Source organism: Passer domesticus, chromosome 6, assembly GCF_036417665.1.
Source record: "Passer domesticus isolate bPasDom1 chromosome 6, bPasDom1.hap1, whole genome shotgun sequence".
NCBI lineage: Eukaryota > Metazoa > Chordata > Aves > Passeriformes > Passeridae > Passer > Passer domesticus.
In genome coordinates, this window is record NC_087479.1 from 57,835,216 (window position 1) to 57,853,540 (window position 18,325).

Here is an 18,325-nt window from a genome sequence, read left to right on the forward strand (position 1 = left end):
CGTCAGCAGAGGGGATGCTCTTGGCGTCAGGCACGCTGCGGATCCCGGAGTTTGGCGGGTGAGAGGAGGTAGCAGCTGCTGGGGGATGCTGCGGCTTCCTGCGTGCAGAGTTCCAGGGCACTGGCTGTGTAAACAGAGCCGGCGAAGCGAGAAGACAGACAGTGATGTTCTGCAGGGATGAGTGCCGTCCCTCACCTGGGTCTCAGAGCAAAGCAGCACCTCTGTTTCAACTCTAAAACATCTCTTTTCTGCTGTAGTACTACCACTAATGTTCAGCTTCACTGAACCTTGTCTGGGAAAACCCATTTGTGCCTTCTGTGCATGCTGCAAGTGCTCTCTGCTTTCCGGAACTGCAGGGTAGATCCTGTTGTTATGTGGCTGTGAAATCAGGGTAAACCAGGTCAGAAAGATGAAGAACATTTTATCTGAATAATCCAGATATAATGGTGGAGGAAGATGGGAAAGGACTTTTATCTTGGACAGAGCAAGACTAAACTGAAAAAAGTGTAACTTCAAGCTGTTAAGCAGCAAGGCATTATGTTGTAACAGTAGTGCTCGGGAAGTACTGCAATATGCTGGAATACTACAAAATGTAGTGCACGGATGCAAAGGTTTTTAAAGGCTTGTTAACGTGAAAAAAATACAGGGGAAAATAAGGTTCTGTGCTTTTGCTTAAAAGCTTTGTATGCATGATAGTGCTGAGCTGAAAGTGGCTGCACTTAAAAAGTCCTTGCAGTAGCTGAAGCATTTGTGCAACTCTTACTCTGCTGTTGCTGTAAGGAAAACACAGAAGCTGCACATTTTGCTCAGATAATAATCCTCTCAGGGAGTGCACATATTAAAAAAAGCAGGTCACAAGAAACTTGGAATAAGGAGACCCTCTCAACCCTTCTATGGGTAAGCACTGCATGAAGAGGAGAAACAAGTCACCCCACTGAGTGACTTGTGCAATAAGTATGGTCCTATTAAAAAAAAAAAAAAGGTATTTCTCATACCTGCCTTCCTGGTTTGCATAAAAGGCTGAAAAGTTTTTCTAAGAATGTGCCCCGTGCCTACGCTAGAAATCTCACATGAGGCATTGTGTGAATTGTTGGAGGCTCTACTAGAGAAGGATATGTGCTTTCAATGGGTTAATTGCCAACTTGTCTTGACCTGTTTTCAAGCATATGTTGTGAGTGCTTGGTTTCTCCTAAATAGCTCAAATGCTGCTTAATTGGGAAACTCTCAATCATTTCTTAGATCAGTTCATACACTGGCATTCTTGGTAATCCTTAGTTGTAAAGACCCTTTAAAAGGAAGCTTTTAAGGGCACTGAAGCTAAGCTGGTTTTGTGTGTTGCTGAAGTGAACTGTTAACCAATAACCTGTTGTCTTCAGTTCCAGCAGGGAAGGCTCTGTGGCAGCCCTTGCATGCTGTGATACCCCATTAGGAAGCAGCACAGGTGTGTACTGCCTGGGACATGAGTTGGGATGGGGCTGGCAGGCTGTGCCCCTCTCTGTCAGCTCACAAATCTTACTTTGTTTCCTTATCCAGTCTTATCTTTGGCTGCAGGCTCTTTGAGGCAGAGATAGTCTTGCATATCCAAGGTACCCAACAAGAATTCACCAACTCTGTTGTAGTACAAAGAATAAATAACAGATTTTGCTATGCAGTGCACACAGGCAACTTTGCCATGGTACCTTAAACTTGGATGTTCCCAATTCCAGGTGCTGAGCAGTCCAGGGGTGAACACTGTTTGCAGGCATTGTCCATGTGGAAGAGGGCAAACAGTCTTTTGTGTGAATTTAGGTGATCTGTAGGGTCAGGCTCAGCCTTTCCTCCTTTGCAGCATTCAGGACCTCACTGTCAGGCAGCTGTAGACTGGTAGAGTTCAACTGCTACACCCAATAGCGACACAAAACTGTCTGGAATACTGGAAATGCCATGGGCATGACTGACCAGACAACAGTCTTACCAAAAAAAAAAAGCCAACCTCATCTCAGGTACAATGTCTGGCCTTTATAACCAGTTAGCTGGGATGGTACAGACCTGATGTGATTGCAATTCTTGGTAACACTGATACCAGGGATACTGGAATGTCCCCTTACAGCATCATTTCAGCACCATCAATAGATACAGCTGTCTAAAGATGAGTACCATGCACAGCCAGAGGAAGCAAAAGGAAACTTCATTTAGGGATTTTTCATGTCCTGCTGAAAGCTACCATAAGGCTGTAGCAGTTGTATACTTTCCTTGGTAAGAATATTGTATTTTTCAGAGAAGTCATTTTCTGAAACCAGTTAATTAGGACAGTTATTTCTGGCCGTGGCATTTGTAGAGAACAGAAGGCATGATTGTTCTTATATTTGTTTCTCTGAGTCCTTTGATCGACTGGAAGCTCTCAATGCTTTACGCTATAAATTACCTCAATCCTTTGGCAGTTCATTTCTTTTCTTGTATACTTGGTTAGGAAAATGCAGAAATCCTTGTGACTCAGCTACAGACTACTATAAATTATGAAGAAATGGGGGAGGGGGTCACATTTCACGTTAGGAAAGGCAATTCTAGGAGGAGGGAAGGATACTGGTTGCTAAATTTGAGATAAGCATCTTACAGTATCTCAAAATCTGAGCAGCTGCTGCCACCTAGAGATGCACGAACCACACAGGGTGCTCGGGCTGCCTCTGGCAGGGGAGCCTGCACCTTGAGAAGGAGTTAGTCCCAGTCCTTACTCCACAGTATAGATTTAGTGCATGAGTGCAGACTTTTTTTAGCCCTATAATTGATGATTACCTGTGAATCCTGTTCTAGTGATGCAGGTAGCTAAGTTTTATACAGTCTTCCTCGTGCAACTGAAGTAGGTAAGCAAAGAAACATCACTTTCAGTAAAGCATTTGCTGATTTAATTTAGACTGCACCCAAAGAAGTATTTGCAAGTCAAATTTATAAGGGTTTGGTGCAGCTGCTGCCGAGGCTCCATAGCCTTTGTAAAGCCTACACCGATAATATGCAGTGTAGAATTAGGATTTAAGGATTTGAGTTCAGTTGAAGGTTGGTTTGTTCCCTATCCCATCTTTGAAGTCTGCTGGTTGGGGACTGTCCTTTAGTATATATTTGCTGGAATAGGAAAAAAGTGATTTCCCCGAATGTATGAACTCAGCAGCCTTTAGATTGGTTTCACTAGATTGAGAATTTTCTCAATTTAAAAGTTAAGTATCAAAGTTGAGTATGTAACTATTTATTACTATCTCAAATCAAACAACATGGAATACACTAGTATCTGCTCCTTGTTTTTTTGTTTTGTACATCAACCTGCTATAGCAGTTTTTTCCTTTGCATTTGAGAGAAAAGCAGTGTTCCCTACTTAATTTGTTTCCTGATTACAGAGGGAAACAATGAGCCTTTTTTACCCCCTGAACTCCTAATCTCATATTCAGTTATTTCTGTTTGGCTCTCAGAGACACAGTATGTTTTGGGGCTTTTATAATTGCTAGCTTTCAGCTATCAAATGCCTACTGGAATAAGCAAACCAACACAACTAAACCTGGAGCTGATAACATCATCTCACAGAGCCCCAAAAATGTGACCCACTAGTTAATTGCATGTGCTGTATAACTTTCCAGGTGATGGATTTAAAAATTTCTTAAGATCTTTGAAGTCTGTCAGTGGGATTGGGATAAGAGCTTAAGGCAAAACTTCTGAGGGAACAGAATTTTCATGTGGGAAACTGAGAAACTGTGATGCAGGGATATTTGCCACCAGTCAGGAGGCAACTGCGAACTCTTCTTACCTTATCAGGGTGCGTGAGAGTTGTAATACCAAACTAGAGTTTGAAAAACTATTCTTGGCTCACTGGAGTTCCACATCAGCCTCAACCTTTCTATGTGCACTGAGTTACAAGTAGGCTTTGCATGAATGCAGGAGGAATCTGGGAAAAAATTGAACTAAGCAAAACCTTGAGCAAAATGCTGTTATGTGCTCTTTATTAATTCAGCATGTAAAAGACTCAACCCAGAATCCTTTACTATATATCTTTTAAAAGTGAGTTAAGCTTAATCTTGTGTGCGTATTGTGCCTCATCTAATGTGATCTAAACCCTGGGGTTTTTTTAAAACTGCTCCTGGAGAAATGCTGTTTCATCTTGATCAAGAAAATAAAGGTTCTGATCTCTGGATTCCTTAGTCTGTTATGCCATTCATTTTTTAAGTTTGGTGCAACATCTAGTATCTATATGCTTTAGTTTAGCCATCTTTACACTAGCCATGGTGCTCTTGTAGAGTGTTCAGTACACTGAGAAGAAAAGAAATGAAATCTAAACTTTATTGAAAGGCTGGCTTAGTAAAGCCAAGCTCTCCCCTTAGTCAGAGCTCTCACTGTACCACAGAAGTGTTGTAGGCACAGAGTTTGTGGTGATTGGGAGTGGGGCTGTGGCCTCATCCCCGATGGCTCCAGCTGTGCAGGACAGGTGAACCCTGTTACAGGTGAGGAGCCATGGAGTGCCCAGGGGTGCTGAGCAATCACACGGGGAGCAGAGGGCACACAGGTGGAATGCGTGCAAGATCAAGAGTATGAAAGCTTGTACTGAGGAACCATAAAGAGCACATGCCTGAAGCTTCCTTCTGTGTTGGTTGTGGCTCCGCCATTTCCGACACAGAAGTGCGTGGATGCTGTTGGGATGAGTGACAGGACTTGTTTTGAAGTATTTCTAGGTAATTCTGCCTGCTGGCTGCCTCCATTAAGACTTGGATCATCTCTTGCTATTTACATTCCTTCTGAGTTGATTATCCAGTTTGACTGAGCCGTAAATGCTGAGAGAAATGCTGTTTGATAGAATTTGTACGGAGAGAGCCAGTGTGAGGAGGAAGCAAATTCAATAACAAGTTGGAGCTGGCAAGAGTGATTTAACCAGAACCTGTGCCAGGAAACTGTGGTGAGCTATGAATGTCCTGAACATCATGACCACCCTTTATCTTTATAATGGGTTGAACCAAAACCAGAAATAAACACATCTGAAGTTCTGCATTTTTTGCTTTTCCAGATATAAACATTACCATTTATGTCAATATCATTTGTTGTTGTTATCAGCTTATGTATCGTAGACTGGTGAAGGATTGTTTTTGTTTTATGGGAGGCAAAGAAGGATGCTTCACATGGTTTTACAACATCAGAATGGCATTGGCAAATGGATGCCAATGAAAAGTTGCAAAGAGAAGAAGCAGGTGCTTCTTTACATCTTCCACAGACATACTGGTTTTTTTTGACTAGCAAGAGATGTCTGGAAATGAGCTTTCCCCTTAAAGGCTAATGATTGGCGCATGAATTTAAAACAAGGAATGGAGCTGCCTTCCTTCAAAGACTCATTTTAGTCCTTTGTCTCTCTTGATTTTGCACTGGTGATAAATTTCTGCCGTCCCCTGTGCAAAACTTTTTGCCATTGTAACTGCAAAAGTAGGAGCAATGTCACCAATGAACAAGGTTGTGGCAAAAGAATGAGTGAATTCCACACGGCTCCATTAAAAAAAGACAGAAATAATGTTTAAGAGTAAGTTAGTTAGAAGTCTAAGCCTTCAAGAAGTCTGTCTTTGAGAGTGACAAACCCATAGGAAACATCTTGAAGTCTATAAACTTCAAGCATGAAGTCATATCACCTACTTCTTAATCAATTTTGTCCAATGTGGAAATGGTTGTGTATTTTTAACCTGCTCTGATTCCTGTAACTGTTACAAAACTTACAGACTCTTTTCTTGGAAATACTATAAATCATTTTCCCTGCCTTTAGCTAATGGAAGGACAGGTATGCAGTGAGACCTAGAAAACACAATAAATAACTTACATGTCTACTTTAAATTAAACACTTTGGAGCAAGTCTTCAGTTGCAAAGCACCACCAGACCTTTTAGTATTCAAATTGTGCTCACTAGAAAATGGCTGCAGGGGAACTGCTGGTATTCTGCATATCGTGTAATTTGTCATGACCAGGCGTACGTCAAAACACGACCCGTAGTTTTTTTAAGGACTGTATTGAGCCATTGGTATTTTAACATAAAGCTGGATCTGTGGATGTGCATTGGGAATAAAGATGACTGGAACTCAGTCATCTTTTTTCCTTTTATTGCTGTGATGGCGCTGCTACCCATATTACAGGTAGGCATAACCTTGCTGTTCTCCATTTTATCTAAATTAAAGATGACCCTTGGTACTTACAAAGCTGCCTGCTTTGTGTTTGTAGGGCTGGTAAATACCTGCTTGTGCAGTAGTACTTCTTTATGGGAATAGGTCTTTCCCAAATTTCATAGCAAGTTTGCTGCGGGTAAAAGCAGTCTCCGGTCTGGATGAGATAGGAACTTGTGTTGCATTTCAAATCTAACTTAGAGAATATTTGTATTTTAACACTAGTTTTGTTTTCCTTGTTGCTCTTTGTTAGGTAGCGGTTGAGCCCACAAATTGGAAGCACGAAGCTAAAAGCTGAGAAATGCAAGAAGAAGCAAAAAGCCATATGGCAATAGCAGGAGTTTGTGCCACCCCGCCTTGGGCTCGTGACAACATGCCCTATAGTTAACCTACAGTCAGGAACTAATAATGACACAGATGGAAGTGAGCTAGCATATGTATTCAAAGTAATACCCCTAAGGTTTTAATCAGCATCTTTCTGTGTTAGGCATCTAAATTGCCATGGAGAGATTAGCAAAATATGCCTGTGGTACACATGGTAAAGGCAGCTTTGTGCAGTGGCTGAACTGAGATGGTTTGAGCAAGAGCTCCCCTGTTCTCCTCTGGTTCAGCAGAGACTTGCTGCAATCTGGGGTTAAATGTTTAAAATACTTGTGGGTTTTAGGCTATCCAGAGGGAGAACGTTTTCTGATGCAGTTCCCTCTCACCTAAGGTTGTTGGGATTCAGTGTTTGCAAAACACTTTGGAGGCTTTGATAGCATGTTCTCCAAAAAGTGTTGCACAATTGGAGAGTCATGACAGCTTAAGTACCAGATTTCTGAGCTTTGGCAACCTCTTTTCTTCTCTATAACTACTAATTATCTCTGGTGTGACATTTTTGCTTTTGATTTTGAATAGGATGGTGACTTCTACAGCTATTCTGTTATGTTGTGGAGATGTCTGGGAGAGGGAGAATACTTAGCTGTTTCCAAGACTAATTGTGTAATTTAATGTTTCTTGCTTTAACTTTCTTTCCTCCCCACCCCCAGCTATTAGAAGAGAAGCTGTCCTTCCCTGCAGCATAGTGGGATCTGCTTACATGAAGGGACAGGTATTGAAGTTTTTCTAGAGACGTGTTTATTTAAAGACTGAAATCTCATATACAAACCTACCCTTTGGAGCTTAAGGGCTCTTACAGTGAGAACAGTGCTTTGCTGGCAGCAAAGCCACTTGCTTCAGTGGGGGGTTGTGCATGAAATGGGACACCCAAGTGAGGAACATTAGGTGGTGTTGGGCTGGATTTTGCATACTTCTCTTTATAGACATGTCCAGGCTGTTTATGTGCTTGTATCAGTGAGGGAAGAGACGAGCTAGCCTGCACACCTAGAAAGGTTTTTCCTTTGTCTTTAAACTGTATTACCAAATATCCATGTATCCCTCGGGAGTCCTGAGGAAGCTGCTTTGCTGGAACCTGTCCCATTTTGTTCTGATACAGCTATTAGCTGTAGTTTAGGTTGTGACCCCATCTGATTTTCTGACCACATAAACACTGGTCACCTTTGCAACTGATATAAATCTATGAATGAAACACTGTGGATTTATACCAGGCAGGGACTGTGTCCACTAGGATTAGGTCCACTGGAACTTACTGCTTCAAGGAGCTTCCATAATTTTTGTGGCTATAATTCCCCATGATGCCACAATCTGTTATATCTGGTGGCAAGTATGAAAAGTCAGGAACCATGTAACTTCATTTTTAATTAGGAGAGGGAAGGTCCCAATGTCTGTGTAATTCACAGAAATCACAGTGTAACACTCCTTGGTGAAAGAAAGTACATCATTATACCACTGGGAGAATGCAGGAGTTGGATAAATTAATTTTTCCTGTAAGACTGCAGGTGCTTTTTTTCCTATATGTTCCATTAAATGTGTGTACCTTGAGCAGTACAACTAATGAAGCTTGTTTTCAAACCCTTGCATCTTTGCCAGATGTCCCCTCCTCACTCCTTCTAGGGATTCCAAACCTTTTCCCTCTGTGGGGCTTGTGAAATGAAAGGGAAAACCCAGTGTTCTAAGTCCATAAGCCTGTACACGGGTGTTTGCCCAAGGATGGAGGAGAAGAGCTTAGTTGGGTCACTCTCGGGCTTGCTGGTTATACAACGTGACCCTGTGTGTCCCTCTGCTGAATCTGCCCGAAGTTGGCCCCCAGATTTTTTAAAACAGATTAGGGATAGAGTACCAGCCATAGCAAGTGCAAAAGTCTTGTTTCAACATGAAACCACTTAGAAGGTGGGAAAAAAGGCTGAAAATTGTAATGCTTTGAAATCTGTAGGAAGCTGTATTGTCATTGTAAGATATCGTTGGTGAAAGAGCACTTCTTGCCAAAGTGTTTTCAGTACAGTTATGTTAACATACTGACATAACTTTCCAGTAGTGTTATCTCCAAAGATAAAGCTGTTGTCACAGCAAGACAGATGCAGGGCTGCCTGCCCAGTGCAGTGGATTCCCAATAAGCAAATCCTTATATCATTATACAAGTCCTGGTTATTCTATTAACATTGATTGAGGTGGCTGCAAGCCTACAGATTTCTGCTTCTGCTCCCATCTAACTTTGGACTTGAATACTCCAAGGAAGTGCTGTGGTACCTTAGAGTAAGCTTTTCTTCCTTGCCCTGTGTACAGAAATTATTTCCATGGAGATGTTGTGCTGACAGCTGGACTGAGCATGTGGCAAGAAAAATCCACACACAAGGGCAGACAGCCAAAAGATGACTGAAACTCCACTAGGAAATGCAGGAGGACTGTTAATACCTGTCAGGGCTCTCACAACAAGCAGTCCTGGTTTCTGGTTCATGCACATCACAGTGTACAGCTGCATTTCAAGTACTGGCTATGGCTAAAAGTGAGGTATTGTCATACAGCGGTGCCACACAGAGTCAGGGGCTCAGCACAGGTAAGGGTCTTGCAGCAAGCAGGAATAGCCCTTGCTGTCCTCTCCTCACCCTGGTGAAAGCACTGCCTGCCCAAACCACTGCTAACTGCTCCATCTGATCATCATGCTTTTTAACCATTTCTTTTCCTTGGCAAATCTTTGCTTTTGTTCCTGTTGGGTGCCTGGTGTTCTATAGGTCCTAGGAAGCTGCCACTTGCCACAGAACTGATGCGTGTGTGGGATGCTTTACATGCTGTTCAATAGTTTGTAGGCACTCTGAGATCCAAGCTCAACTGGTGCAGGAGCTCCTGGGTTGTTCCAGGGTGCTGGGCACATGTCACTGTTCAAAAGGGATCCAGCTCGTGCTAGATTGCACAACATGATCCATTCTGTTCCTGCTTCTGGGTGCCAATTATCCTTGACTTCTGTGTGAGCTTCATGTGTGTACTTGGCAGAATAGCTTAGTCCTGTGATGATTCAGTGCAGTGTTTCACACCAAAGAACCCTAGTGAAACAGAAGAAACTACAGATGCTGCTCAAAGGTCTGAGGTTCTGCCTTAATGCTGTCTTGCACACAGGTTGAATTCGTATTTTATAAAGCTCTAGTGGCTATTGAAGCAAATTATTTCAGAGAACTGTAATTATCTTCCCCCATGGAGGGGGCATCTTGGCATGGAGTAATTAGTTAAAAAATGGATTGGTTTCATGGGAGGGTGGGGGGAACTATGTACCCTGTTCTATAGGTGGACCTTCCTTTCACAGAGGTTGCTTTAATGTTACTTCTGAATGACCACAGTAATGGCATGGGCATACCTTGATGTACACTCTAAAGACATAAATGTAGTTTCCTGAAGTCAGTTTTGAAATTGGAATTTGCTAATGCACAAGTTTTGGACTTAGAAGTAACATCCCTACTATATAGTATTTGTGGCATAGGAATAGAAGTGCAGCATGTTGCTCTACCCATGGTACTCTGAAAAGTAGAAACAAACCTGTTGGTAGTGCTTTTATTTGTGGAGGATATTCATTGAATACCTTGGGATTTCAACGGGAAATTTTGGCAAAACATGTTGTGGTGAAGCACATTGTGTTTGATGGAAATGGTGGCACACACAGGCTCCTTTGGGAGCTTCTTTGAGTACAGCTGGAATCACAAGTTCCTGTGGTCTGGGTGCCCCAGGTGTGGTATGCTGCATGAACAGCTGCAAAGGCAGTAAGTGTGTCGCTGGATCAATCATCAGTTCCCATTAGCAAAGCATTTAAAAAGTGCACATCTTTTCTAAAGATGTTGTCTCTCTGAAAATACATGATACCATCTGTGATTCTGGTCTGTTTCTTCACTTGTGCCTGCTGTCCAAACTCATCCTTCCTGTCCACTGGTATGGGCAGACTGGGTCTGAGATGTGTCCAAGAGAGATCCTGCTGGCAACACCTTGCAGTCCTGCACTTAGCCAATTTAAGTATAATTAGGCGTGTTTGCAGTGAATCTGCTCTGCACTCATTAAAGCAGCTGAATTCTCACTCAGCGAGTGTTTGAGGTCTGTTTGAGTGTCTGGGAAGGTACGAGCAAAGTCTGTAGGAAACTCTGATACATGGCTCTGTGAAGGATCAGGACTGTGATGTCATGGCATTATTGTTTTGCCATTATTTTCTTTGGGTTCTTTCTCACCTCTGGTTGACAGAAGCTGTGATTCCTGTATGTACTGAGGAGAGAGTCCAATAAAACCTTGGAACCCCAAAAAAAAAATGCCTTGTATTCCTTCAGACAGATGCATGCTTTTCCAGAGCCAAAACAGACATTGCTTGAGTTTCTTTGCTCTCAGAAGCTGTACCACAGACAATATTTAGCAACATAAGATGAAAGCAAATTTCTCATGCTAAAAGTTGTAGTTAAAGTTAACATTACTTGTAAATTTGCTTGCTGTTTATCTTGGACTTCAAAATACTAAATAGTCTCTGCTATCTCTGGCATTAAGACTAAGTAGATTTCATTACCTCAGGGAAAACCAACATGAGAATGAGAATAAAATAGGTTTATTCTTCCTGACAAGAAGCACCAGCTTAGAAGAATACAAATTGGATATGGGTGTGCATGTGTATGTATTGGGGGGTGGGTGCTTTATTTGCAGTAATAAAACATAATTATATAGTTTGCTGCATAAATAGCCTTGAGGATAAGTAGAGTGTGTCAGACATCCAGTTATGCATGTGATAAAGGTTAATACTATTTGTTCTCAGTACATTTAGTCTTTGCAAATCATGTGCTGACATGCATCCTATTTTGATATCTGTTCACACACTGTGGTAATGATGCATAAAGCAGAAACTCATGCCTGTGGCATTCAGTAGGGTTTAGTAAATTGAACTTTTGTGTAAAGAGCTTAGAAAATGGTAAGGCACAAAACGAATGTCACTTGCTGCTAATTTTATCTTCCTTCACGCACTACTTTCTGGAGATTAAAGCATGAATCTCTTCACTACTGAAAGTTATTTCAACTCACATGGCACATATTGGGATGCAGGAAAGCAAGTACACGTTTACAGCTATTCCTTAGGTCCCTTTGCTGGAAATATAACCTGCTAAGCTGCTGGATTTCTGCTTAAAATACCTAAAAATAATGACATGAAACAATTAAGTGATGAATCTTCATTAAATACAAATACTGAAATAAATAGTACAGCAAGGTAATTGACTGCATATGTAAAGTAGCTGTAGCTAATTGACATGACCTTCATTTAATGAGCTGCTTCCCATTAGTGGAAATGCCTGCCATGGTTCTAGCTGTAATTGTTGGACTTTATTGGGGTGTGAAGTAGGTCACATCTTCCTGAGATCCGCTCCAGTGGGTGACCTCTTTCCATTGCCCCAGCTTCACTGTGCTGAGTGAAAGCAGAGGGGACATTCTGGTGGCCATGAGAACGGAGTGCTCACCAAGCTGGTCTCAGGTGTGGTTTCTGATGGACACACCTCGTGTCCCGAGGGAGCAGCTCAAGGCTGGCCCTCAGGGAGGCTGCTGTGTGTCTGTGTTGTACACGTTAGGGGGTGTGCAGTGCCTGGGACAACAGCTGGACCAAGATCTCCTCTCCTAGAGGGGTCTGCAGTCTTTTATGCCCAGAGGTGTGGCTGAACAGGAGTGCAGAAGGGTTGCAGCCTTTACTTGTTGTTTTTAGAAGGTGTGGAGTAGAGACCTGAACCTCCTACACCTGAGAAGGGAGGGAAAATGAGTGTATTGTAGGATTACAGGCTGATGTTGTAACATCTGTGATTTTTTTTATTATGTGTTTCTAGGTGCACATCTTACTACAAGTAGTCATGGCTACACTGTTTGTCTGGCACTCAGATGTACTGATGCCCTCAGAACATGCATTATCAGCCAGGTTGCTCCAGTTAAGAAAAACTCAGCACTGGTGAGCCTCCATGGGAAATAGTGGCTCAGTCTGCCAGCAGAGCCTCAGGCATGGATGTACACAGGAATGCTGGGGCATCTCCATGCAGGGCCTCTCAGTGGTGGGTATGCCCAGCACAGAGAGGATCAATGTCTTGCTCAGTAATAGCAGGCTGGGAAAGTAGGAAAATAGTCTTCTCCCATGTTCCCAGCCCAGTTCCCCTTCCACACAGCGTGGCACACTGACTGGCTCATAATCAGAAGGATGTACACAATATGCTAATATTTGGGGTTTACAAGACACTTAATGTAACAGGACAGGCAGTATCCTTAATCTTTTTTATGTAATGCAATATAAAGAAGGTTTGGTGGTTGGAGAACAGAGAGGAAAAGGGACTGGAAGCTGCCATCCAAAGTGTTCCAGTGACCTTATTGGTGCTACATTGGGATATTAGTCCTGCTTCATTAAGAAAGAAATGAACCATGCTGTCGTAGTTTGATGCTGGCTAAATGCTGGCACCCATGAAAAAACTCTTCATCCATTCTCCTCTGATACAGTTGAGCAGAGGAGTGGGGAGAAAAAACCCAAAGAGGCTCATGAGTTGAGGTAAGGATTGGAAAGAAACACTTTAAGGGCAAAATAGGCTCAAAACTTAAAAGGTATTTAAAAAAAATCACTTCTGTGGCTGGCTTATTTCCTCCTCATCGAAAAATTAGGCCAGGTAAAACCAACACACGTGCATTCGTGTTTCAGTTCAGCAATAGCTGAAAGGTTGTGGGATTCTACCCATGAAGTGAGATATCTTATTCTGCTACAGCATGTTGAACTAGTTGATTTTTAGAAACTGCTAATACAAATTGCTATGGTCTCTAAAATAAAGATATTTCCCAGGTGATAAAATACTACACCCTTGTATTAAATCACTTGATATAATGTTGCTGCCAAAGATAAGGACTCTGTATAGTGCTCAAGTCGCTGCCAAGATAGAGAGAAGAATGTTTTTACATCCTGCTTCTGGAGTTCAGTTTAGTCTGGGGCTCACTTGCAGAGCAGTGGATGTTTGATCTGTGGTTTCTTGCTGGCAGTACTCCTTTATCTGTGCTGCTAAAGCTTACTTTGACATGCTCTTCCACAGTTTTAATTGGGAGGAAGGGGATTGGCTTTTAAGCAGTGTATCATTGGTATGTTGTGTGGGTAATGCCTGTCTAAAAATTGTTGGTTTCCAGAGTCTAGTTGTACACAATTTCTTGCAGCTTGCTGTGAGTGAAGCTGCACAGGCTGTTTTGTTCTTGCCCTGTGCCAGGTGAACAGCCCAGTGACAGCAGTGAAGGATGTGGAGTGAAGGATCTCTCCTTTGTTCACCTGTCTAATCTGAAAAGCCCTGATCAGCTCCAGCTGCTGTGCTTGCCTGCTGGGGACACACTCCTCCCTGCTCTGTGGTGCCCCTTGTGCCCTCTCTCTTGTGCCCTACGTGCTCAGAGAGACTCTGTCCCACAGAGTCAGGAGCTGGCCAGGACCTCTGGGCACTGCTTCCATAAAAATAACAGCAACTTGGTCAGGAGCCAGAAGATCTGCTTTCTGTTCGTTGCTCTGGTGGCCACAGAGTGTGTGTTTGGGGTTCTTTTCATTTTAGGTTTTATATTAAACAATTCTCTGAAGAGAGAGTGTATAAATATTATTTTTCTGTCCCACTGGCTCTGCATTTGTATGTTAGTGAGCCACCCATTTCAAGACAAGAAGAGTTGTCTCATGTCTCATTTGGTAAAGGAAGACTAGCAATCTTTTTCCTTCTTTTGTAAATCACCTCTGTAATGCCTCTTTTCCTCCCCTTTGAGGAAGAAATCTGACACTCCCTGCAGAATGTTTTAAAAATCCCAACAGGAAAAAAAACTGCAAAATATTAATGTTCTGCATGGTTAGAGCAAACACTATGTTCCTGTGAGTCACAGATGTCAGGTTTGTTTAATCTTAATAAATCTATGCCACAACAACACTATTAAACAGGAAGGGGGATGGAGGAAGAGTTGTGCTGGGTTAGAAAGGATTCTTGGCCAAAATCTTGTTTAGTGAGGGCCTGGAGATGGGGGGAGCATGGGCATAAACCTGAACACTTCCCACCCTGCCTTCATTAAGTACATTTTGGGCATTGCCTTTGTAGTGCACATTTCATTTTATTGGTATGTTTTATGATAAATTGCCTTTCCATGTTAAGTCGTAAGAGTACTCATTTCCCACAGTACATTTGCTGGAGATAAAGTAAGTCTTTTTACATAGCACCCTGTTGGCAAACAGAAATAGCATTTACTCCAATGGGTGTTGCCAAGTATGAGGTACTTCCAAATGAACTTCAAAAGCTCTGAAACATGCATTAGCTGCTTTTTCAAAAATGTGAACGATGCCATTGCTTTCTAGCAAACAGAACTGGTGAGAAGAGGGATCTGAAGGAAAAAAATAACAGCTGGGTGTGACCGATGTTGTAGTAGTGCTGGGGGTCAGACAGAAGGCATGGCTCTCTGTCACTGCAGGATTTGGGGGCCGTTCTTGTAACAGGACTTAAAGCATCTACTCTGCTCTTGAGGAAACAGTTTCTACCTGAGCAGCCTTAGCAAAGCACTTGGGAAGGAGTTCATGTGAGCTCCCCACGGCTGGGAGTCCTGACAGGAGAGAGCTGTGCTGATTCCAGCCTGGTGAGGAATTGCCTTACCAGCACTCCTCTCTGGTGCTACCCTCCCCTCTCAGTGAGAGCAGAGATGAGCATACCCATAAACGTGTGCCAGATTTTGGGGCAGAATGTGAGAGCAAACACGGGCAAACTGCTGTGTTTCAGCATGGCAACAGGGCTGGTGATGCTGGGGTTCATGATGGCCTCTGGGCTCTAACCAGGTGTAGGGAAATGCTTTGCCCACCTGAGAACAGGTGGTGTGGGGCCCTGGAGAAGCACAGAGCAGTGGTTCTGCTGCTGTCACTTCAGTGTGGCTCTTGCCAGCTCTGTGTTCCAGCACGCCCTTTCCGTGCTGTTCACATGATGCAAGCATCTGTCCTGCTCGACTTTACTGCTCCAGGCCATTTTCTTGTTCTGCATTTGTGTGTATTTACCTTCTAGGTTTAGATGAGAAATTGACCTGCAGAGACCTCAAAATTGTATGGCTTCTTCCTGTGCTTGGAAGATTGCTTTCAAAACACAAATGCAGTTTATCCTGGTGCTGCTCAGTTGTTTGTTGTTTGTTTGTTTGTGGTTTTTTTGTGGGCAGAATGGTGAACTATTTTGTGTTCACCAGAGAGATCCTCAAAATCAAGTATTTACATTTGTGCTTGAAATGGAAATCTTGCCTTTGACAGCCGTGAAGCTGCCTTTTATTGCTGAAATGTTGTATTGCTAAATAGCAGTTCTGCTTTTGCTGTTTCTTGGAATAGGTGTAATTGGTCAATAAAGAAGGAGTCTGACTGGTATCTAATCTAATACTTGCTACAGAGGGATTTTAGTGTGTAAGAACCGAGTTGCTGGGATCAATGTTGCCTGTGCTGCAGCCTCTGCTTTTTCTGAAACCCTAAATTAAAGAACACTCTTTATCAAGAGTATGCTTTATCACTGGTGATGAGTTGCAACCGCACGCGGAACACCTCTGTAGGAAATGCACAGTCTTGTGACAACTTGGTGAATTTTCATTACTCCAGACCTTGTAAGTTAATTTGTTTCTCTTGGTTTTTACAGTTCCACCAAGTGAGAAGAGTGATGACCATCCTTTTCTTTACTATGGTTATCTCATACTTCACTTGCATGAAAGCTGCCCCAATGAAAGAAGCCAGTCTAAGAGGACAAGGCAGCTTGGCTTACCCGGGGCTCCGGACCCACGGGACTCTGGAGAGCATCAATGGGCCCAGTGCTGGTTCCAGGGGCCTGACGTCGCTGGCAGACACTTTTGAACACGTCATAGAGGAGCTTCTAGACGAGGAGCAGGACATCCAGCCCAGCGAGGGAAACAAGGATGCAGACTTGTACACATCCCGAGTCATGCTGAGCAGCCAAGTGCCTTTGGAACCCCCGCTGCTGTTCCTGCTGGAGGAGTACAAAAACTACCTGGACGCCGCCAACATGTCCATGCGGGTGCGGCGGCACTCGGACCCGGCGCGCCGCGGCGAGCTGAGCGTGTGCGACAGCACCAGCGAGTGGGTGACGGCCGCCGAGAAAAAGACTGCGGTGGACATGTCCGGGGCCACCGTCACCGTGCTGGAGAAAGTCCCCGTGCCCAAGGGCCAGCTGAAGCAATACTTCTACGAGACCAAATGCAACCCCAAGGGGTACACAAAGGAGGGCTGCAGGGGCATAGACAAGAGGCACTGGAACTCGCAGTGCCGAACTACGCAGTCTTACGTGAGAGCTCTCACCATGGATAACAAAAAGAGAGTTGGCTGGCGCTTCATAAGGATAGACACTTCCTGTGTATGTACATTGACCATTAAAAGGGGAAGATAGTGCATTCGTGTTGTATAGATTATATTGAGACAAAATTATCTATTTGTATATATACATAACAGGGTAAATTATTCGGTAAAAAATAATTTTATGGACTGCATGTATGACTGAAGTTTATACAGTACAGTGGTTACACAATCTATTTATTGAACATATCCATGACCTGAAGGGGAACAATAGTCATTTGCGCACAAGTTTAAACAAACAAACAAAAAAAAAAAAAAAAAGAAAATCAAGCTAACAAAAAAGTCTGCATTACATTCCTCCATAACATTGTGGTTTGTCGCCGTTGCCAAGAATTGAAAATAGAAAAAATTTTTAAAAAAAATAATAAAATTGCATGCTGCTTCAATTGTGAATTAATGATAAACTGTCCTCTTTCAGAAAAATAAATTGAACCAAAACATTCTGTTTACATTTTAGACAGTAAGTATCTTTAGTCTGTTAGTATATATGTTTACTGCTTCTAACTTCTGATAGCGTTGAAATTAAAACAATGTCAAGGTGCTGTTGTCATAGTTTTACTGTTTCTCTTTTACTTTTGAACTCCCATCAGATTGAAAAACAAAAAAATCGTTACCTTATTCTGGATTAGAAAAAAATTTGGTTTTTGTATGTTGTGAAGGTGTTTGCAATAGCAGTCCGACTACTGACAAAAAATAATAAAAAGAGGCAACTGAAAAAGAATGGTGATGTTCCACTTCACATTGTTGAACTTCAGGCTTTAAGACAACGCCTATTTAACTGTATGGCAACATGCTTTTTTGGTTGTTGGGGGGGTGGTTTGTTGTTGTTGGGCTTTTTTTTTTTGTCTTTCTTTTTCAATTTTCAGTCTTTTGAGACATGCATTTGCTTATACCATGTTTGCTTGCGTTTGAGAATTTTTCCCCCCCTTTTCTCCCTCTGGAGGGACATTGGTTGTGATCGTCAAGTATTTCACTTACCATAGAACTGGAGCTTGTCATATAGAGAATATTCTATAGTGTTCAGAGCAATTATTTTCATATAATAAAAGACTGTGCTTGGATCAAATGTCTTGGTGAAGCACGGTGAGAGTGTCACTAGAAAAAGGGTCTAGAAAAGAGGATGGCGGGTCTGAAATCAGGCTGGTTGTGGGACTTCATAGCTCAGCCAGTTTGGGAACAGGTAACAGAGATTTGGGTTGGCTGAGGCTGTCCCAGCTGCAGTCATTACAGAATGTGGTCCTGTGCATTGTGGTAGAGAGCAAGAGCTTGGCCATGTGCATGGATGCCCTTCTCCTCCACAGCATGCCAGCAGCCCCAGGCCTGCAGAGCTGGTGGGCAAACTCTGAGGCATCTGTGCCTGAGGAGACCTGGAAACCAGCTTGGGAATGGGACAGAGAGGAGCTGCTTCCAGCAGGGAGCAATTGGCATTGTGGCTCCA

The 18,325-nt window shown here is 42.8% G+C and overlaps 1 protein-coding gene across 5 annotated transcripts in view; it reads left to right on the forward strand.

Annotated features, from left to right (window-relative positions):
* BDNF (brain derived neurotrophic factor) overlaps positions 1–17,953 on the forward strand; it is a 37,646-nt gene extending 19,693 nt beyond the window's left edge. For 4 of the 5 annotated variants that reach the window (XM_064426052.1, XM_064426055.1, XM_064426054.1 and 1 more), the window contains exon 2: positions 16,160–17,953. In XM_064426052.1, coding sequence (XP_064282122.1) covers positions 16,160–16,921 — 762 coding nt within the window. In that variant the 3' untranslated portion in view covers positions 16,922–17,953. Of the gene's footprint in view, positions 1–4,530; positions 4,689–16,159 lie in introns of those variants that run through there. The other variant, XM_064426056.1, reaches the window with a different exon arrangement.
* Positions 17,954–18,325: the final 372 nt, after the last annotated feature.